General features: G+C 30.9%; 2 protein-coding genes across 2 annotated transcripts; one reads left to right on the top strand and one right to left on the bottom strand.

The window, feature by feature from the left end:
* Positions 1-228: 228 nt before the first annotated feature.
* LOC134253607 (myeloid differentiation primary response protein MyD88-like) lies at positions 229-1783 on the top strand. Its single transcript, XM_062736163.1, has 4 exons — positions 229-341; positions 483-666; positions 765-856; positions 1168-1783. The coding sequence occupies exons 1-4, from the start codon at positions 338-340 to the stop codon at positions 1443-1445; spliced, it is 558 nt and encodes a 185-aa protein (XP_062592147.1). The 5' UTR covers positions 229-337; the 3' UTR covers positions 1446-1783.
* Positions 1784-16379: 14596 nt separating this feature from the next.
* LOC134253548 (myeloid differentiation primary response protein MyD88-like) lies at positions 16380-18108 on the bottom strand. Its single transcript, XM_062736077.1, has 3 exons — positions 17892-18108; positions 17683-17774; positions 16380-17526 (listed from the first exon to the last, which is right to left on the bottom strand). The coding sequence occupies exons 1-3, from the start codon at positions 18074-18076 to the stop codon at positions 17246-17248; spliced, it is 558 nt and encodes a 185-aa protein (XP_062592061.1). The 5' UTR covers positions 18077-18108; the 3' UTR covers positions 16380-17245.
* Between the last annotated feature and the right edge of the window lie 5922 nt (positions 18109-24030).

Raw genomic sequence — 24030 nt, 5'->3', positions numbered from 1 at the left:
TGGTTATCGAGGGTTTTTAAATAGTCACGTGATGTAAAAAAGTGCCAAATTCTTAAGAACGTCAGCTTTATTTATTTAAATAGTGTATTCATAGGGGGTGTATATCTCGTAAAATAAGTAAGGTACACATGAACTGAATGGACCCCTTTCTATTTATAGTATTATTCCAGCCAATGAGAACAGCGGAAGCTTGGCTATTGATCTCGTTTTTATGATAGTATTATACGAAGTATGTTAAGCCAAGGAAAGTGTGGCGTATAAAAACGACACTCACAAGCGCCAGTTATAACACAAACTATTGAGCTGGTCCAAAGAGGTATTATAGAAAAAAGAAAATATGGGTATGTGAAAAATAAATTACATGATTTCTGAAGAAAAAGTTTCTTTCGGTAATAATGAAAATTTAAAGTTTATGAATGAAAAAATAAACTAAATTGAAATCAAAATATGATAAAAGAATACCATTGAAATTATAATTGCAGACTCCACAACTAGACAGTATGATGCTTACGTAATAGCAGACGATAAAGAAGAGGACAGACTATTTCTACAAGAAATGGCGGACAATTTGGAATCGTCAGAACATAATCTTCGTCTACATATCAGATCACGCGATGGTGATATCGAAATGGATTACCAAAAGGAATCAGAAATCATAACAAAGGGGTAAGTGTTTGAATGAAAAAGGAAAATGTAGATACTGCATTTTTTTTAAAAGGAAAACTAACTTGCAATTTTTTTTAACGTTTAACCTCTTATTTCAGATGTGAGAAAGTAATTGTGGTTTTGTCCAAGAAGTTCAAAGAAAACGAAACTGCCATGTATCTTTTGAAAGTAGCAGTTTCAAGGTCGCCAGGTAAATATCTTTATAAGTTTAAAAAAAAAACAACCTTATAATCTTTTTATCTATTTTTACTGGGCACGCTGAATATAATTTAAAAATTAAAATCAACTAATTAAAAAATAATAAATTATAATTGAAAAATAACATAAATTCATATTTAACTTCATAGCTGTACTTACATTTTTGCAATATATATACATATCGATAAAACTATAAAAAAATTTTTTCAAAAAACTGTTACTACTACAATTCGTGACCCTATACAAATATAAAAATAAGTGTACTATATAAATTATAAAATCGGAAATGATTTATTTTGACAGGATTCCAAATGAGACACATAATCCCTATCCACCGAGAGGAATGCATCGCCCCTAGTTGTATTCGATTTTTGACCGCTAATGACTACAGCAAACGTGACCTTAGACCTTGGTTCTGGCCACGAGTGGCCATGTGTTTCAGGAAGCAGACACGCCCATTTACATCCATATCGACACCAAGGAGAGTAAAGAGAAAACTCCCGGACGTTCTATGTCTGCCAGATATAATTATGGACTCTTTTTCTTCCGTCAAAGAAGAAAGCAAATGGAGGACTATTTAAACTTTTTATCATTTACTCTAAGGCTTATTTTGAAACCAGTTGACCATTATTTTACATTTTGCTTTCTAGTCAGGGATCCAATATGTCTTAATTTTTTATGTTGTTTTCCCCCAATTTTTGTCTAGTCCGTTATGGTTCATGAATAATTGTAGAGAGTGCTATACAATCAGAGTGCTATTGTCTGTGATAATTATATTGTGTGAGAGATGTATTTTATAGCCATTTTATAGCCATCGTCTTTCATTTGATTATGTATATAATTATATGTCATATCATTTTATACTTAAAAATATTACATATATATTTGTTTTTTTACAAGATAAACCAAGAAATTGATAGATCAGCTTGTATTATTTATGCATCTGGGACTTGGGCAATCGATTATCCTTGGATTTTCAATATTTTCTAAGTGGAACTGCAAATGATACTGAGGAGAACATTGATAGATAGTGGCGTTATTTGTCCATTATAAAATACACTGTTTCCCTATTGGTCCTTAATGGTATTTATTCTGTATCGACAATTTATCCAGGATGAGGAAACTTGTCTAGAAATTGCAAAAACCAATCAGAATCAATTGTACTGGCAAAGATACGTCAGCAACAAAGCAAATAGCATCCTTGTTCACTAATATTTTATTATCATCATCTGAATTATATATAACAAAAATAAATAAATAAATATTTCTTTTGTTTCTACCACTAGAAATATTCAGCTTTTCCTGTACACGATAAAAAATTTAAGCATTCTTTTTATTTTTTTTCAAAAAAAAAAAATTGCTTCAAGCTTTTAGATCTTTTTTCCTATCAGGTGATAATTAATCAGAAACGTAATTACGGTATATTTAAGGGGAAACACTTTTCACATTTACAGGAGCCTAAAAGATTTTACAATCTTTACTATTCATTACATTACTACATGTATTTACTTCACAAAAATATTTTGAGGAGATATATTCATTTATGAACTGCGTGTATTATGTTTTTGTCATTACAATATTCTTTTTGCTTGTGGACCTATATCGAGTTTATGTAAATTTAAATAACCTTTAACCTATACATACGAACACAGCTGCGTTATAAGCTTAGCGATTCGTTATTTAATCTTTAGTTATGACCAACCGGGTGTGAGCTTTTCGAATGAAAACAAAGTATAGGGAAGTTTAATTATATTTTTAGAAAGCAAAAATAGGGCGACACAAACCATTGCCAATACATGTAATCAGATATACGAGTATATATTGATTTTTAATCAAGAATATCATAGATACAGGAATATGAACATCTTGTGGATGTCTAGCAATTTAGTGATCCTTCAATGTATTACTTACAATTCTAAATTAGCCATCTATTGCATGGTCGACTAGTGTTTATGTGTCTGAAGTTATGGGCTAATTTTGTGTAAAGTATAACTCCTGCTCTACTAGGTTTTTAAATATATATAGATATAAAGTGACAAAGATTTCACTTCTGAACAGACATAAAACACTTTTCGTCTGATTTTCTAAATATTACATGCTTTCCCGACATTTGATTGGATTCATACTATGAATTAAAATGATGTCATTACTTTCTTACTTCAGGGGAATTTTACGAAAATAAAAAGGAATCGGACATAGAAATATTTGTTTGAAGTACAAATGCCCACATATATACATGCTCCAATTTCTTATTGGCCGTTAATGAATCGTTTACTAAATTAATCCTTTTTCCAACATTAAGAGCAACAAAATTTTACTCAACTCTCAGTAGAAGATGAAGTAGTAGCTAGTGTACCGCACTGGAATAGAAATCCTTGAAGGATTGTCAATTTACAGAACAAATAATTAACATCGGCCTGGAATGCCACTTTGACGCATTATTCATCGAGAAGAATCACGCGCAACTCCTATCCCAATTTTGTTAATTGTCAATTGGACCAGACCTCCAAAATTACAAGCAATAGGGTAACTCTAGTTTGAAATATTATGAGATCTTTAAAAAAAAATAAAATCCTATAGAGATATAAGCACAAAAAATTTCCTTTCGTCCACATATCCTTATTTGTTTTAACATCAAATATATTTCTGAAACATACAAATAATTTACAGTGTGTATAATGATAACTGTTAAAGTAGTACATTTAGACACATATAATTTTGTCAAACGAAACTTTTCTCGTCCGTTTCTTTTCATTTAAGTTATTATAGTGCTTGTGAAAAGCTCAACTTGCAAAAAAAAATTTGAGAGCAACAATTTCCCTAAGAAACTAGTATATAAAGAAAGTTAGTATTTAATTATGACTGCTCATTCTTTACGTAACTTCAACCATCAATAAACTGAACAAAACCATTCGAAAATGGGACACATGGGTCATTTTCTTTTAAGTTTCCTTCACAGACACTGCAATCTTTCTTTTTTTAGAGATTCAAAGGCAAACAGTTTCATATTCAAATAACATTTACCTAATTTTTTTTCATCAGAGAGATAATATCGATGTTGTTAACCTAACTATTTTACAAATTACATTGCCTGTATATCTTAAATCTGTTGGAATTGTGATAAGCAATGATTTTGTCAATGTGGTTCTTGAGAAATAAAAGTAAGAAACTGCCTAAAATTTGAACAAACTAGAATGAGTTTTAAAATCAACACAAATTAAAACCAAAACAGTCTCGCAAGATTAGGCATGCGCCATCTTTTTTTTTTTCAAAGACCAATCGCAACACTTCTTGACAGTTTGTATGGTTATCATTTCTACGAAGGCCCAGAAGGCTCATTCGAATTCAAGTTTCTACGAGATTCAAAATTTTTTTTTCGAGATTCAGAGATTAGCCAATCAAAAGGCTCATTCGAGATTCGAGGTTCGAAATTCGAGTTTCAGATTCAAAATCCAGATTAACAAAAATGCGGGTTCAACATTGATTACTCCCCTTTATTATGTTTAATCTCAATAAATCGTTTAATATATTTATAACAAATGAGTCATTTGATTAAATTACAATGCAAGAAAGAGTGTTATATATATTAGAAAGAAAGTTAAATAATCATTTGATTTTTGGTCAGCAAGATATACTTCAATTTATATTATGACTTCTTAAATATTAAATAGAATACATAATCAGGAATATATATATTTTTGCATTGTCTACTATATATAAAGGATTGTTGACATAATAATAAAGTTATAAATAGTGACTAAAGATTAACAAAATCCTTTTTGCCTTGATAAATAAAAACCTAGTATATTTTAGTCTTTTACCATAACGCTATGGTCAGAGACTAAAATATAAAACCATAAAATTAAAATATCAGTTAAAATGAATGCTGCACTTATTCTAATTCATATTTGCAATCTGTATTGTATATATAATTGTTAATTAGTTCAAGAAATCAAAGCCTTAGATGAAGATAAGTAATTGAAAACTTTATTTTAATTTATTCCCTCTATAAGAAAACGAGAGCGGTTTTTATTTATCAAGGCTACCTTGCCTTTCAAATTTTTAAAGTAACATTTTCAGTGTCGGGAAAAATTGGCAGGTGTTGCCGGTAGGGGTGGGGATTTTGTTAATCTTTAACACAATAACTTTATTATTATGTCACAACCCTTTATATAACAATGCAAATATATATATATATTCCTGATATATGTATTCTATTTAATATTTAAGAAGTCATAATATAAATTGAAGTATATATCAAAAATCAAATGATTATTTAACTTTCCTTCTAATATATATAACACTCTTTCTTGCATTGTAATTTAATCAAATGACTCATTTGTTATAAATATATTAAACTTTATTGATAGATAAAACATAATAAAGGGAAGTAATCAAAAACCAATCGCCTTTTGAAATCACTTCTTGACAGTTTGTATGGTTATCATTTCTGACAACGGCATTTTATGCATGCATTTCTGGCAAAATCGTGTCGTCTGAGTTTTTTTTTAAAGTGAGAAATATTCTGTTGTACATCTCTATGAATAAATTCTGAAACTTTTTCAAATGACAATCTATCATCTTTTTTAAAACTGAAATCTATCTCAATTGAATGAATGCAAAAAAGCTGTTTATAAATGATAAAAAATATAGGGATAACAAACAGTATAAAAAGCTCAAGAGTCCATTAAACAAAACAAAATTTGGAGAAGAGCGAGGTGTGATCAGGATATAACGTTGTTTTCTGAATCCTGTAGATTCAATAACGTTTTGGTAAGGCAAAACAGAGTTCGCTCTAAGTTTTTTGTTTTCATTTTGCCCCAAATATTATCCCCGCAGGTTATAATCGATACATGATAGATGTAAAGAAAAGACGCACACAAGGATTTTTGTTAGATTTGAAATCTTGCAGTATAAGAAAAACTCAGTTTTTCTCTGTAGTTCAGATAATGAATTCCACACCTGAAAAGAAATGGACTATGAAAACTATTTTTCTTTGAAATAGGCTTTACTTTTAAGATGTAATCATTAAAATATCACAGTGTTCCTTTAATATATTTTTACAGATTATCAAGTGATATCATGCGAATCCCATTTATTGCTAAAACCAAAAATCTATTATGCCATCTTCAAACATCAGTTTTATTCTTTAAAATCGATATTGTTCCATTTCTTTTTAGCCCTTATTTACCCTGATGAAGTCAACATTTGAAAGAAATTTTATTTGATTTTGACATGCTTTGGTAAGTAAAGACAACTCTTGCATTTGTTTAACATTTCTATCTAGACAGGAGTTACGTATCTTTCGAATTTCATTTATGTACAAGGGTTATTCAAAAAGTTTGTGGACTTTTGTGATACATGTACTTTCTTAATTAATGCCATAATGAATCGACATTTAACGAGAATATTCGAATAAATTGTATATAAAATTTCAGATCATGATATTTTAAAAATGTTTTTAATATATTAATTTGCAAAAAGGGACATGGAGGTGGAAAAAGTTATTTTCAAACAATATATTCAATAACTTAACGTTTATAATCATACATGTAAATATATTAAAGATCGAAAAAAAATTATTTTGCAAATCTTTCAAAGTAAAATAGTTACATCAATACAGAATCAAAATTGTGACATTACATTTGCTTTTTTCAGACATCTAGTACCATGGGGTTCAGGAGGAAAATATTTCCTTGATTTCTGATAGACAATATCTATGTAGATTATATAGATAATGACTTTCAACAATCTGTCGAAATTACCATTGGTACCAATTGCACCCGCTTTTTGTATTTAAATAAAGCAAATGTTCATGTATACACAAGAAGAAACACTTGCTGTGCACTTCAACTTCATATTTATCGACGACGGAGTATCAATAGTTGCTTCCATTTATATATACCGACTCGATATATCCCAGTAAACTTGAATAGAAAAAGAGACCACATAGTGTGACACATCTATTTCATACATAAAACATATGGAGATAACGAACTGTATTCAAGATCAAAAGTCCATAAAACAATACAAAATAGGAGCAGAGCAAACACGGACCTCAAAAACACCAGAGGTGGGATCAGGTGCCATGGAGGAGTGAGCATCCCCTGCCAACCGGTCACACCCGCCGTGTCCTACTTGTCATGATTGGGAAATAACAGAAAAATCCGTCGTCAATTCAGTGTATAAATAATGGACTAACAGTTAGTATGAAAAACGTCAGTCAGCATTTGATTCAATGATACATTGTATTTGCTGACAAGGTCATAGTATCGACCATAGAACTTAAGAAATTATGACTTTACACGAAACTACTGATATTCGTCAACTTGTTTGTCGATAATTTATCTCGTTTTAAAAAATATGTATATGCAGAGCATGCTCTTGCGTATCGAATCAACTGAGATATGTAAACTCCGTATGCAGGTGATGAAGGTATATTGCTGCATAAGTAGGGGAAGTTGACGATAGAAAAGTTAAAATCATCACGTTTATCATAGAGCTTGGTTGTTAGTTTACCACTAACGTCCTTTTCAAATAAAATATCTTAATATGAAACAGATGTGTCAGACTCTGTGGCATCTTTTTTCAAGCTCACCAGGATCTATCGTATCGACATAAGAATGAAAATAACCATTGTTAATTGATAGTACGTCGTCGATATATCTAAATGTCGAGTTGAAGGCCGCAACAAGTGTTTTCCTCTTTTAACGCATAAGATTTTGCACAAATTCTGCTTCATATTTGTATTTTGATATTTTACTAAAAAAGACGTGATTGGTAATATAACATCAAAACTACATAATAAGTGCAATGACTTCAACTTTTCACGGCACCTTGTTCCGCCTCTGAGTGTTTTGGAGGTCCGTGCTTGCTCTGCATCCGATATGTTTCGTTTATATGGACTATGAGCTGGAATAATGTTTGCTGTCCTCATAAAAAATAATAAAATCACATATATCAATTTTTATAGATTACATAATCTCATTTTTACACAGTAATGATTCTTGTATTCTACATGTAAAACGCTTTACACTTTCATTGGTTTACAATCTCGAGATCACGCCAGATTTGTTATACCGGTATAGAATACATGTACTAGTATTGTATAACCCCTCCGATGATATGAAAATGGGACTGAATATGTTAATAATGAATCTATTTTCAAATTATTGGAACTCATAAGAGTATCGCAATGTTATTTTTTGGTCGCTTTGCAGATAAGCATGTAATAAGGCATCTGAAAACGGGAATCAAGCATATTGGGCATATTCTTAATGGAATTTCAGGAGCAAACGAAAATTAAAACAACTTTGTAAGCTTTAATATGTTATGTTATAATATCAGTAATTGACGAATAAAAATAAACCAGAAATTTTTTTTGCTGCGTTAAATGTTTATTTTAATCTTTAAATTTTTTTGGATAAATTATGATTAGAATAAGAAAATCTTGAAGGCAATTTTTTGAGATGCAAAAGTCAATTTTTACCCATGTCATTTCCGGAGATGTCTGGAGGGTATAAACAAACACATATTTTATTTTACATAAATACATTTATTTTCAAATTTGATTAATGAAATAAGACCACCTTCCCCAATAGTTTTATTCATATAATATCTTGAAATTAAATAATTTTATTTTAATTTGTTTCCAATATTGAAAAACGTGATATCAGGAAAGTTAAAGGACTTATTTGTATCAGCTAGAACTTACACGTTATCTTGATAGGAATATAGTGTTAATGAGCTTTTAATCAAAGTAATCGTTTCAGGTCAACGACAAAGCTTTCAGAGTCCTGTTGTGTGCAAAAAAATCAGGTACAAAGCAATCATTTACCTGACGCTTCAATCAGAATGCATATTTTAGGAAATGTCATTTATTGATAATAAAAGCATTTCAGATTATGAAAATGCAGCATGTTCAAAGGATGGCAGGAATGAGATATGGAAGAAAGGATGTGCAGTGACATTTGATGATACAAGCCATGGCATTATTAACTTCATAAAAATCAGTCAGAGGTTCAAGCCCTTGGCAAGGTAAAAAAGATTGATAAGTATTAATATATATTATCCGCATAGAATATAAATTTAAATGTTTTGTGAAAATGTACTGGTTTTTGTTTTCAATAATATTAGAGAAAACTTTGTCCTAAAGTCTGATTTGTGATAATTTGAACAAAATCAAGAATGAAAGAGCAAATACGTTTTTTGGAAATATAGTGAAAAATAATATTTTGAGTTGTGTGCATCATTAATAATTGACGCAGTAAAACGAAAAACGATTACATGTAGTTTCGTTTTTCGGATTCTCCAGCTTTAAAACTCTTTCTTACACTTTAAAGATGAAAAAAAAATATGAAAAATAACGAACAATATAAGAGCACAAAAGTTAATTCAAACAATACAATCATAAGTAGAGCGAACACTTTCTTCTCAAACTTGAGAGATGGGATCAGGTGCCTGGAAAAGTAAAAAAAAAATTAACCTAGTGTGTTATCAAATATACAACGCACTTCATTGAAAATAATTTCAAGTATGTTCTCTGCAATTTTGCAAGCATATACAGGCAGAAAATGACTGTTTGTCTAATTTTGCCCCATTGAATAAAAAAGCCGGGAGAAATTACAAAATCAATCATCAGATTTTAAATTTACTTGCCTATTTTGAGTTACTGGGATATATTGAGTGGAATTTTGATCGGAATTAACCATTCTTAATTGATAAAGCGTGGTCAATATAGCTAATATTGCGATGAAGGCCACAGCAAGTGTTTTCTTCTTCTCATGCACAGAGGAATATTAAATCAGATCAGATATTAAACAAATGAAACATATGGAGATAATGAAAAGTATTCAAGATCAAAAGTCCATAAAACAATACAAAACAAGAGCAAAGCAAACAAGGACCTCCAAGACGTCAGAGGTGGGATCAGGTGCCATGTAGGAGTGAGCATCCCCTGCCGACCAGTCACACCCGACGTGTGCTCCTAGTCATGGTCGAGAAATAATGGAAAAAATCCTTCGATAATTCAGTTTGCAAAGAATGGAATAACAATTAGTATGAAAAATGTCAGTCAGCATTTGATTCCATGATACATGTAAATTGTATGTGCTGACAAGGTCATATTGTATCGACCATAGAAATTACGAAAAAATGACTTTAAACGAGACTGCTGATATTCTTTTTTTTATCAACTTGTTTGTCAATAATTTACCTCGTTTTAGAAATTGTAAATACATAGAGCATGCACATAGAATATCGAATCAACTGATAGATATATTAAACTCTGTATGCAGGTGATGAAGGTATATTGCTGCATAAATAAGGGAAGTTGCATGACGATTGAAAAGTTAAAGTCATTACATTTATCATAGATCTTGGTTGTTAGATTACCATTAACGTCTTTTTTTCAAGTAAAATATCGGTCCTTCGAATGAGACCGTATAAACTGCAATTGGTATATTGTTGGAAGACCTGGTTTCCGAAAACCACATAGATATTATCAATCAAAAACTCAGGCATCTTTTTCATATCAACTTCAGTGTACATTTGTGTACAATCAGAATGTTTTCTTAAAATAATAATTTTGCTAATGATCAATGACAAGGTAAGTAAATTTACGAGTTTTTATTGAAAAAGCCGTTGTCGATGATATTAAAAAACCTGGACTTTAATCTATCGTGGGGAATGGTTGTGTATAAAGTTGAATAATCGTAAGTTTTGGTAAAATCTTGTGATTTCAAGTTTTCCAAAAAATCCTTGGAATCTTTTTAGTGTCCACATCTGATTTATTCCAATTCTCCAATATATTGTTGCACAGTACTCTTGAAGTTCCTCCTGCACTACTGTTAATATTTTAAGCTTTGTTTGTAAGGATTTTAATGAAGTTTTGGAATCCAATAAAGATATGATAATTCAAATTCACTTTGGTTGTTTGGGATATTAAAAATGTTCAAAACTGACATATGATTTTGTACAATTTCTTCATTAGAAAAGGAACTATGAGTATAAGTTGGATTACCATTTGCAGAATTAAAGCCAAGTTCTTCTAAAATACATTTTATATAGTGAGCCTTACAACGAAGACAATGTTTTTACCTGCTTTGTTAGCAGGACCAGTACGTACTGATCATGTTATTTAATTCTTTTTTCACTTCTGGGTTATTGAAAACAGAAGGATAGATGATTTTCATATTGCTCCTCAATCTTTTAATACGCAGTTGTAACATATATAAGATCTGATACATCTAATCCATTCTGACAACGTCTTCTTTTCATATTTGGCTCATAGCCTGGCGTACTCTTCTACAGAATCCAGAATATTTACGAAATTCCGACGCCAGTTGAAGGATCGGTGTTCTTATATTTAGGACCTTTTAAAATTAGTGATCTAAAGTCCTCCTGATTGACTATATTTACATATACATCACCTGTAAAAACGTGTCCATCAGAACTATAGTTATAAGGTGAAGAAGAAAATGTACACGATGGAGAATTAAGTTTCAAATATTCGATATCCAAGCCCTGTAAAAGTTTTCTACAATAAAAAAGTTTGGAAGCAATAGTCGACGAACACAGTTACTGCCAGTGGAAAGTCTAAAGAACCCGTGTGCTTTTTAACAATGTAATGTGAACGATGACCTATTTTACTGAGATATATTTAATTGAAAAACAATTCCTCCCTTGGTAGCAAAGGTTTATTCACAGAAGAAGGGAATTAATTTTGGTCTGTCTGTGCGTCCGTATGTCTGTATTGCTGTCTGTTTTTGAATTTAACTGATTCAAAGAACCCATATCCTCATCGACAATATACCTTGCGCTCCTGATTCTCTTGTCTGCAGCTACTGCATGAATTTTAATTAAAACCACTTGGAAGACAGTAATTTATTCTTTCTATATTATGCACGCGCACCGTTGATTAACAGTAATTTAAGCGCAAGGTAATAATGCCGGCGTCTGTCAAAATTAACAAGCAAGTCTATTGACAAGAAAGCGACAAGGCCACAGAGCTTACAAATTATTTTGCCAAATGGTTGCGGTCATATGCTAAATCTTGCAAAAGCCAAGACATTCATCAAGGCGTTGTTACTATCAGAGCTCTCCAATACGCTGAAAATTGAATTTGGTATTTTCAGAGGTTTTCAGTATCGAATTTAGCAAATAGAAATGAAAAAGGTTTGAATTGATAATGAAATATCGACCGTCAGCTGATTGATATGGGAGAACAGCGAATGTTACCGAGTTTTATTTTATATAGAGAGGAGAAAGAGGGTTTGACCCTTTCGTCATTAAGATAAAGAAAAATGTAAAATTTATGTCTCGAGGAGAAAAAAAATGAAATAAAAAGACAATGAATTATTTATTCAAAATATTATTTGTTGCGAAAAGAAATTCTTTGTTAAAATAAGGTAAAAATGCACAGTCTGCAAGAAGAAAAATGAAATATTTCTCATTGTCGTTAGTGGTCGACCAAGAAAAGTACACATATTAACAAGTGTTAACAAGAATTCCATTTGTTAGAATTCTTACTGAAAAATACAATTGTACTTTCTATTTTATGAGTTTAGCAAACTATTAATATTATGTCTTAACAGAAATTTATGTTATAAGGAAATGAATATTTTCAGTACCTTTTTTGTCATTTTTTCCTCGTTGTCCTATTAGTATCAAATAATTTTACAGAATAAACAAATGAACAGATGAATATTGGAAATTTTAAATGACTTTATTTGGGATTCAATATAAGCTCAAATATGATTAATTTTAATATTTAGAATTTCAAAGGAAATAACTTCTTATTTCTTTTAAAAAACCCAAAACAAAAACCATAAAATTGTTTCAACGAATGCAGTTTATTGTCATATGCAGATAAAAGAAAAGTAAGCTCAATGAGTAAATTAAGAACACTACAGAAAAAAGCTTTTCCCCATATAAATATTCTACAGGATGGCGCAAACCAAAATATTTTTAAGTCACTGGAATTTTTCCGAAAAAGGAGAGAATCTCTTCCTCTTAATTTGTCTTAGAGATCAAGAAAATCATTTTAAAATTTATAAATGGAATCATAAATGCTTGTCATGTTGCACTAGTATCGAACGGAAGGCATAACTACAATCTTAAGGAAACTCAATTGCAAATGCTTGTCTAAGCTTGCAGAATTTGAATGTTTTCATTAATATTCAATATGTCCCCTTTTCCATATTTCAATAGTATGTTGATAATTTAAGAATGATAAAACTGAAATAATTCCTTAATATTAACTTTTCATTCATTTAAAGATTTGATTGACTAAGTTTCCTTCATTAAAATCAGACAGTGAATGATTTATGAAAGTACGAATTTTTCATATCTTAATTAAAACGATGAATAAAAAATCAAACACACTTGCAAAACTAATATTACGGGATATAGGCATAATAATTCGCCATACGAATTTGAGGAGCAAAATAGTTGCACCCTAGTAGAAAAATGTGCATTCTCATTCTAAAATCTTCTAATCATTATGATCCTTACTTAATTTATAAACAAACAATATACTTGTATCTTGATATGAGAAACCAGTTGTCCTAACTGTAACACTAAACAGCAAAACTACCAGCAAGAGATATAAGTCTGTAGTCAATGAATCATTTGAATCCCATATTTCATAAAAACTAATGAACAATAAAATTATATGACAAAAATCTAATGATTATCTTTCAATGCCCTTGAGGATCCTGTAAATAGAAGTAAATACTGGCTTCTCTCTGACTGTCATTGAAGAATGTAGGTCACCTACTAACTATTTTATTATTTTAATTGTTCTTTGTTTTTTTGTTTGTTTGCATATTTGGACGCCATCACTTACTGCTGGGCTTCAACGGAGGGATAAACTTGCACTCGGCATTTACTACCTTAGAGCAGAAAGAAATTATTTTCATGCCAGGACCTGGTAGGACCTGGCTCAGTGTCCATAAAACTTGGATGAACTCACTTATGTTCAAAGTCTCACTTTCACGAGATGACCTAAACATTACAATCGTCAACTACCCTTACTTATGCAGCAATATACCTTCATCATCTGCATACGGAGTATATATCTCTCAGTTGATTCGATACGCAATTGTCTACGTATGTTCAGTTTCTAAAACGAGGTAAGCAATTAACAAACAAGTTGCTGAAACAAGAATATCAGCAGTTTCATATAATGTCATCATTTTGTAAATTCTATGGTCGATACAATGACCTTGTCACCAGATACAATTAATCAAGTCAAATGTAGAATTTTTTTTTCATACCAATTGTTGGTCATTATATACACACTGAATTGTCGACGAATTTTCACATGATTTCCCACTCATGACAAGGAGCACACTCCACGTGTAACCGGTCGGCAGGGGATGCTCACTTCTCCATGGCACCTGATACTATCTCTGATGTTTTGGAGTTCCGTGTTTGCGCTGCTCTGCTCCTATTTTGTATTGTTAATGGGCTTTTCAGCCTGAATACTGTTCGTTAACTCAATACATATATTGTATTTCATTTCACAAAAGGAATATAACGGAAAAAAAAGGACTTATGGAAATGTATGACTGAGATCAAAATTCAGCTAATCTCAGTTTTATGGGCCCTTAGCCCGTTTTTACGTCTTTATCCAAAGGAGCGTCTTCGCGTTCTGCAGTGGAATTTGACTCCACAATTCTAAAGAAAACTCTAACCACTGCTGCTTTGTGTTTAGAGTTAAAACAAGGGCCTTTGTACCATATTTCGCCTGCGTAGCACAACGTTAAGAACATTTCAAAAGAAGAGAGTTAATCAGTAAGAATCTAAAGCAGCACTTGGTCTCCAATCCATTTGAAGAAAATTGGTCTATATTACAGTAGGAGCTGATAAAAAAAATTCCTCAATGCTTCATTGCCAAAAGTGTCAAGTGCTAGCTCTATGTTGAATTATATCACACCTCCAAAAATGCAAAAGACAATCTTAGGTGTCCAAACCTAATCTTTTTCAAAATTATCTTTATTTTATATTTAGATACCGGTATTTTACCAGAAAGAACTCGTTAATAGTAACAAAATAAAAACAACCCGATGACTTAAGCTTTCTTTTGTCAACTTCCCTTACTAATGTAGTAATATATACTTTATCACCTGCATTTCTCCCATGTGACTCGATGCGCAAGAGTATGCTCTTATTTAAAACAATTCAACAGGATAAACTATCAATGAAACAAGGATATATCAACAGGCTTTTCCAATGCCAACATTTCGAACATTTTATGCTTAAAACCATGACCTTTTCACCAAAAATCTATCATTAAGTCGAAAGCTTAATGGCGTTTTCCATCGTAAGCCTAATTATTCAAAGAGCACGGGAGGTTTGTGAGCAGTCCAAAGATGAAGCTTTCGCTCTCTCTTTAAAACAATTCAACAAGATAAACTATCAATGAAAATTTTATATATCAACATTTTCTCTGCCAAATTCATTATTTCATTACTTTTATGTTAAAACTTTACGTTATCTCAATATTTCACGTATTTACACACCCTCACAACGTCAGAGGTCCTGAGTAAACGTTAGGATGGTATTTACCATTACAAAGTTAATGTTAGAAGAAATGTAATTTCAAGGCAATTTCTGATAATTTTAAAGATCCACATTGTCTCTGCTCCAAATTCTGATTCCACAGTAAGCTATGAAATATCGGTCACGTGAAACCTCGAGAAATAAGAAATCAGAAAGATCAGCGAAAAACACGAACTGATCTTCATGTTCTTGTGAAAACTTCAAAACTCAAAGAAGGACACATAAACAGTATACCCCGTTCTTAACAATATAAATGCTTACAAATCAAGTGTTTTTACAATTATTTTAATAAAGTCAAATATAAATATGCCATAAATTCTATCACGTGTGTTTAATATATCTGAAAGTCATATGGATAGGTAAAAAACAATACGATCCTTACAAAAATTAAGCCTTGTACGTAGAAGTGTATAAAACACAATAAGAACACAAGAGGATATAATTAGATACAAGAAAACCTAGCCAATGGAATTTCCCCGTGCTAAACTTGCCTAGATTGATAATTGTGTAAAACGAATTCAGGTAACAGTCTATTTCGTTCCAACATTAATATTAAGGCGGAGTGACGTTATGTTAACATCAGTCATAGTTTTTTGTCTCATGAAAAAGCCGGGGCGCTGTTACCTCATAAAGGCGGTATTCATAAGACAGAAGTGATAGTAACATAAACAAATAATAATAGTTATATTTGTAAACTTTAAGATGTTTAGACCATGCTGATGTTAATATAAACAGTGCTACTTATATTTATTAAGGTTCGTCCTGAGATAGGTTCAAAATTTTTGTAAGGAAATATATTTTAAGTAAGTATATTGCAAAAGCTGGTAACTTTATAAAAGAATATTCACTTTAATTTTTTTTTGAAAATTTTGTCCTATTTACTCCTGCAGAAAATTTCCGGAAAAAAGTTTATATTCAGTATCAGGTTTTTTTTAATTCACTTGTTGTTGAAAACATAGTTTTGCCTGCTCAGTCCCTTTTCATTAACGCTTTCAACCATAGAAAGACACAGAAGTAGAAGGAAATTGGCAATAAACCTATTGATGGCTCATCAATTTAATATATTTCGTGTTCTAAAAGAGCTTACAATTAATTAAAAAAATATCATTTGTGAATCTCTTGAGTCATCACTAATTCTGGCAGGCCATTTGACGGTTCTTAGTAGCTATTAGATAAAAAAGCATTAATCATTTTAAACTTTTACTTACATTGATGAATAATTCATCGTAAATAAGTACTATAATTATATTTAATGAAAGCTAATTAAAACTTCAGGATATTTAACATCCTTGATCCAAGCTTACACCAAAACATTACTAATGCGCGGTGTTAGGTTAACAACTGGCTATTGAGGATGTGGATAAAATTCCAAGAACATGCAGTCATTAAATATAAGAGTCATGATGCATCTTAACTAACGTTAAAGTTTCCGAGGTTACGTATAATTCTGACATATTGGATAGCATATCGTGTCATTCATAATAGTCATTTGTGATTCAAAACATGGAAAACAAATTTCAATTTTATTGAAATACAAGCAAAAGTGAAGGGAAACAAGACCCTTAAACATTTAAATATTGCAAAGGTTACAAGTTTATGACTGTATGTTGTGTACATTAATTATCACAGAATAAATTGTGCATAGATATGTATTAAAAAACAAGCCATGCTCACACATTAAAAAGCAAGGTTAACCATTAAAAGATTGAAGAACAGAACTTTGTCGATTCCCAATCCTTCTTAAGCAGTTGTATATATAATATGATAATAAACTACAACCTAATAATTAAAATTTAATGATCAATGGACATAAATTTTAGATCACAGACACCTTTAAGCGCCACCAAGACTGCACGCGTTTTAAGGGAGATGAGGTTGGAATCAGGTCCGGAAGTTTCCTCTTTTCCGGAAGTGATGCTGTTTTCCTGACTCTTGATTGATATGTGTAATCACTGTCCGTGAAGGCAGCGTTGAGTCTGTCCCAAACGAACACACGGAGTTCCCTTTTGTAATAGTCACATGACGTGGTGAATCGAATCACAGCTGGAACCTCTGTTTGATCCAGTCGAATAGGTATAACTTTTCTTCTACGGGCACCTGCTCAGAAACAAAGTCCTATGCTATGAATTGTATTCAGGGATATCAATCATTTTAGTCTGATATATTACATCATCATTAAACATCAAAAGAAAATGTAGTAATTCTAATAAATCAAATTACTGTTAAACCTTAAAATGTTCAAAGTATAATTACCTGGTGACATAGAATGGGCGACTTTAAGATGAAAATGGAATAAATCGCTCTCTAGCGAAGCAGCTGATATCACAACTAGTACCTTTTTACATCTAAAACAATTAAAAAGTCCTTGTTAAATGATGCATTATCGAAGGATATCAAAGAAACACTTTCGTATTGGAATTAAGGAGCACCTTAAAAGCTGTTTATGAGAGAAATAATTTTACCTCTTTTCTATACTTTCTGCTGTGGCCACTGCTTCTAGAGATTCCTCCGTGGTATCAGACCAGGGTACATAGAGTCTGAGGTTATAGGGCGGGGACGTGAGCACTCGGGTCATAAGGTCAACAAATCGCTGATCCTCTCCGTAAGGACTGTATATCACAAAGGCATCGTATTCAAAGTCATCCATTTTAACACTGGAAATATAATTGGCAAATCTATATTGATGTGAACTCAAAAGGAACCATACTTCAATGCAATGACCTACTGAAACAATTTTAATTAAGTTAATTTCTCGAGTCATTTTTCATCTCTTGTCGCAAAAGGAACTTAATTTACATTCAAATGTTTATTTTACTAATTTAGCATGATTTATTTATCTTTTTTTTTACAGCATAAAATCTCACCTACTTAAATGTAAAATTTCTTGCAAGGAAAATATATTAAAATATATTTAAATTTTAAAAAAATTAAACAGCTTTGATATTAGCATCACATAGTGAATATGTTACGTACATTTATAAAACACAAGATGCATATTAAAAAGTTAGTCGTGAAAGCTTACCATAAATCTCGCTCTGCAAAAACATTCAACAATAAATCCACTCACTCATTGCAATAACACTTATATAACATATAGATTACGAATTTTAAGTGTTTGAATAAAAAATTATAAACTCATCTTCGGAAAATATAAAGTCAATGAAAATATCAACACTAAGGCCAATGATTTACAAGGTGAGAGTTCACCGCGGACCAATCAGAAATCTTCTATGACGGAATACATTATTGATAGTGCGGTTCGGCGGTTTCGCTATAGAAATATTCAATGGGATGTTTCCGTATAAGTTGTGAATGAGCTGGTTTATTAAACATGGTAGTACATTTTCCGATATGCACTTTCCAAAAGAGGAGTGCATGTTTGTTTCATACAACGAGGAAAATTAATCTTTACATTTACATCGATCGCTGTACAAGTGCGGATATTGTTAAATTGGAAAAAGCAGGAAATATTTGGTCTGAGCACTTAGTCTAGTACTGTGTTGTGTATTTCATTGGTTTTCATCGTGTTGTTTCATAGTACATGTATAAGGTGAAGTTTTATGTACATGAACTCTGGCATGAGTACAATTGTGAAGTTTTGACGCAAATATTTCAAAGATACCAATTTCTTTAAGCCATTAATTTTTTTTATGACTGTACAATTAACTTTACAAAATAAGAAGAAACTGTTGAAGTAAATTTCCGATAACTTAACTTTTATTTTTACAACAAAATTGCAATGTTCTGAACGGAAAAAATGGTATAAAGGACCATTTTATATTACACATTTCAACAACATCGTTGAACAAGATTAAATACACAATGCTTGTCTATACGTTTTGTTATAAGTATGGTGGCTCATTTCTGCTATTCACTTAACTTCCAGTCAATAAAGATATTTGTTGAAGTTGCCGTTCAGATTATGATTGAGAGTCAAATCATTGAAACTTCTTAGGACAGGATGGCATAGCTTACTTAATATGAGAAGAAAATCCTCATTTTAATTTGATAAAAAAGTTCATTTAGCCAGTTACTTTTTGTCAAAATAGATACGAATCATATTCGATTTGTCTGTTCAGCCACTATGACATGTTATATCACATACTCGGAGATTGAACATTGTGGTTGACGATACGGTATACGATGGAGAATTTGTTCTTGAAACAGGTAAAGAAGAGAGAGGAACATAATCTATAGATGCACAAATAAAACAATAAAATTTTACTTCTTTATTAAACACCAAAGATGTACACAGTCAAGTTTTTACAAAACATTGAAATGGTAACTAAAGATCCCCCTTTTTGAAAAAAAAACCCACAAATTTTCCTCCTCCAAAATAGAACATTTCAGAGGGACACTGGGAAAGAATGTTCATGAAAACACATAAAAATAAGAATTCAAACTTTTCTATCCCAAACGTTCAATTGATTCAACTTGACTTTTCCCCTTCGATGTGGAACCTGTCAAATGCTGTCTGACCAAAAATTGATTGTTTGTATGTACATGTACTTTGTTTAACGCCCCATTAGAGAATTTTTCACTCATGTTGAGATGTCACCGGTGAAGGGCTTCAAATTTTGACCTTTACTGGGTACTCAGGGCCATTGAGCAGTGAAGGATTTTAACCGTGCAAATGCCTGTGCAGTGACACGGGTTCTCGAATTTCAAAAGTATCATCCGAAAGACCCGCAACTTTCACTTCAACGTGCCGAGCGCATGTTGAAGAAACAATTGCTACTTTTTTTTTATCGACTTCGGTCAGTCGCGGCCGAGATTCGAGCTCACGACCTCGATCACGGAATGAGTACTCTACCCACTCTGACCAAATGTAAGGTGAACAGCAGCTCACTTAATGCATTGAACTTTTGTTAAAATACACCAACATTATCCCGTCGAGTCTAGATTGTTCTAATTACTTTTCACTATGACAGTAACATACCTTGACTTGACCTGCTAAACATGTACATTGTACATTAGATAGTGAGTTTATGTCTACATAATATGAAATGTTTGTTGGTTTGTTGAGATTCACGTAGTTATCACAATTATATATATTACCGGTAATATTTACATTTGCAAATGTTTTCCTTTATATAACACTACTGAAAGCAAGCGTTTTTATAACTGTATTTTGTTATACAGGATACTCTTAGTAGGATTAAGGAATCAATAAGTAATTTATTTAGGTCATAAAAATGTTCGTATAAAATCGGATAAACGTAATTATAATTTCGTAATTTTTCTGTTTGACGTCATATAGAAAGCCCAGAAGGCTCATTCGAGATTCAAGCGCGGTCAGTGGATTACACACATGCAAAATGGGTTTGAACATTAATGCATTTTTACACACGTTAAATATTTACAATGTGTCATTTGCTAAAATTAATAAAAAAAACGTTTTATGTATTAAAACGAAATAAAAATAAAATTTGGATTGCATTTTGAAAAATACATATATAATCTTATTTTTCTCATTAAACAAAATAGTAAATACGTATATATGGAATATTATATTGTCTTATCGTTGACTTGCGGATTTATGTCGACTTTTTAAAACAGATCATTACTGAGGGAGAATACTAGTATTGTATTGACTATAATTAGATATGAAATATTATGAATCGTTTCTACACTGCACAGTAATTCAATGGTTTATATTTCATTACATTTAAAAATGATACCTTATTTAGCGTTATATTATTATACTGATGACCTTTGGTAATTGGATGGCATATAAAACTATAACGCTAAATTTTAAAAACATATATAAAAATCCCTTCAACCTGCAGGAGTGAGGACAAAATCTTGTAATGTAAGAATCTTTAAATTTTGTTATACTGCAAGATGTTTTTCTCTTATTTGGGAAAACTGGGCAGGATGGGGTAAGGAATCTTTAGACACTTGACACTTATTTATAACTTATTTATATGTAATCAACCCCATCAAAGAGTAGAAAATGCAAAAATTTATATATAACCATAATTTAAATAGGTAAAAAACATAATATTAATTGACCTATATCATAAAAAAATTCAATGATTAATTTTTTTTTTTTTTTTGCACACTTAGCAATAAGTAATTATAATTTCTTTAATTTTGACTCAGATGTTTGAGTCATGTAGTCTTTATATTTTTCATTATAATACTTCAGAATGACGGAATGTTGGGTCTCTATATCGGTTCTCCCATGTGAAGGCACTTTTTTTCTCTACTAGCAGGTTCATTGTCTTTGAACAAATATAAGATATAAAACTTATTTTCTTTACCCAATAAAAGATATTTTGTTATGCAGATAATAGTACAGCAGCCACAAACATGTGATGCGACGTTACTTGCAAGTTAATATCAAAGAACATTTTGGAAGAATATTTTTAAATGTAATTTTTCATTTCAAAATGACAAGTATGGCTTCTTAATTCGCTGCCCTATATAATGATGATTAATGATACCTTTGTCTGCTCATGTAAGGAGTTTCTTTTTCTAGGAAAAAATAGGGAATTGAAAAAGAAAACTTTCTTTACCCAATAAAAGATATATCTTAGGACAAATAAATATTTATAGCACAAAAATACACAACAACTAAGTAGCATATGATGTAATTTCTCATTAATTAAGGCATTGTTATAGTTAGGCATAATGATTTCTGCGTAATTTGTACATGTAACAGTGCAACTTTTATTGTTGCAACTCACTTCAAATGATTTTTTTTAATCCAATTAAATCTTACTGAAGCCCAATAAATGGAATGCAAGCAACAAAAGCTGTGAGCTTGTGCTCTGATTAAAAGTATTTCAACATTCATTACTTTCTATTTGAAAACAATATGTAAAACTGTGTTAAATTTAAATTAGACGTGGCAATAAAATCCTCTGCATTGTTGATTTTAGGTCAGCGTCGAATAAATTTCCATTACAAATAATATAGAAAGACTTTTGTTATACTTAAGACAATTCAGTGGTTAATGCTATCTTACATAAAAATCTGCAAACGTTTAAAGAAGGGCGTTGGTTTTCCTGTTCAAGAAACGCTTTGGTTTTTCTAATTTCCACAATTGCTTTTTTTTGTTAAAGTTTTTGCAACAAACCATTAAGAAAAGTTAAGGTTAATGACCCAAAGAAACAAATATAACATTCCTAAATATTATATCTTGGTTTTTCCCTTTTGAAATATCATACGAATCTGTAAAAAGTTATAATGTATGGATATGCGAATTCGTTAACTTAATTCATAAAACTAACTTTTTAAGGATATGTTTTCAAAGGAAATCTTAAAACTAAATTTTATCAGATAAATATTAAAAAAAAAGAAATACATGTATCTTAAGGCTTTTTAAAGAAAAAACCCCATCTGTAAATCATGTAATTTTGAAGTAAAAATTAGCATGCCTTTGTTGAAAAATCTGAATTTCTTTATGAATGAAAATAGTAAAAACGCATCATAAATAATGTTCACAGCAAAGTATAATTTCAAAAGATGTTTTATGGTCCTCCGCATTTTCTTTAAATGAAACACCGAAGATTCTGTCTTTTCAGGTGTTCTTTTTCGATGAAAGTGTGCTGTGTGCTTTTCTTCAACTTTTGGAGTATGAAATTTTTTTTATATATAGAATGTACAAATTGTTGACATATTTGAAAATAGCATGAGCACGATTGATGGATGTAACCGCAAAGATTAGAATTCTGATATAACAATTTAGTGGTTAGGATTTTCCATTGCACTGAACGTATAGTATATTCTGATTAAGTTGAAAATCAAGTGACATATAAAATAAAAAATAAAAAACCCAAAATAATGATAGTTAAAAACACTGAAACTCAAATTTATAAAAAAAAAAAAAAGAAAACAAGAAGGGGTTAGATAAAAAAAATATTTCTAATATCACATTAAAATTTTATTAACATAAGAGAGAGCTAGAAATATAGAGTGTACGTATGTATAAAATGCTAAAAGGTAACAATCTTTTTAAAAATAAAAATACTAACAATTAATTTGAAATTTTAAAAACATAATGATTAAAATTTTCATTTCTAAAACTCTTCCGATGATTAACTTTATCTTACATAGAAATAAATGTAGTAAATGATATACAATCATTAATACTTCCACTGATGTTACAGCTTGAATGACAAGAAAAACCGGTTTACAAAATTGCAATACCATGTTCATGTATATAAGGCCATGTCACACGAATATACATTCAAAAAACGCGATGTTTCGTGTGTTCTTTTTTGTATATTTGTGTGAATGCATTGTGATTGATAATTTTTCGTAAACAAATTCTTATTGAACAACCAATTTGAAAGCATTGCTCACGCGTAAGTTTATTAATGAGACAAATTAGACAATTAAAGACATAACGTATCGTGGAAGTGAGTAAAATGTTAGAAGGCGAAACTAGATTGTCAACAAGAAAGCATTTTACATGTTTACCTCATAAACTACGTCAAGGCAAATCCTAATTTGCAGAATGAACAAATAATAAAAGATTCATTTTATATACATGTGTTTCCTGAGCCTGCTTATCTTTAAATCCATGGGCTTTAGACAAATCTGACACCTTTCTTTAAAAAACTGTTTCTTTGTCCTTTCCTGATCGACTGA

This window comes from Saccostrea cucullata, unplaced genomic scaffold (genome assembly GCF_032062105.1).
Source record: "Saccostrea cucullata isolate Sc308-1 unplaced genomic scaffold, CSIRO_AGI_Scuc_v1 ctg110, whole genome shotgun sequence".
Classification (NCBI taxonomy): Eukaryota; Metazoa; Mollusca; class Bivalvia; order Ostreida; family Ostreidae; genus Saccostrea; species Saccostrea cuccullata.
Note: the sequence above shows the minus strand (reverse complement) of the source record. Positions and strands in the feature narration are given on the sequence as shown.

Excerpts from the sequence above, each read along its gene's own strand:
- LOC134253607 (XM_062736163.1), top strand. Across the intron at positions 667-764 it reads TCAGAAATCATAACAAAGGG|ATGTGAGAAAGTAATTGTGG; the intron begins GTAAGTGTTTGA and ends CTCTTATTTCAG. Across the intron at positions 857-1,167 it reads AGCAGTTTCAAGGTCGCCAG|GATTCCAAATGAGACACATA; the intron begins GTAAATATCTTT and ends TTATTTTGACAG.
- LOC134253548 (XM_062736077.1), bottom strand. The coding sequence starts at position 18,076 with ATGGATGACTTTGAATACGATGCCTTTGTGATATACAGTCCTTACGGA. Across the intron at positions 17,775-17,891 it reads GCAGAAAGTATAGAAAAGAG|ATGTAAAAAGGTACTAGTTG; the intron begins GTAAAATTATTT and ends TAATTGTTTTAG. Across the intron at positions 17,527-17,682 it reads CGCCCATTCTATGTCACCAG|GTGCCCGTAGAAGAAAAGTT; the intron begins GTAATTATACTT and ends GTTTCTGAGCAG.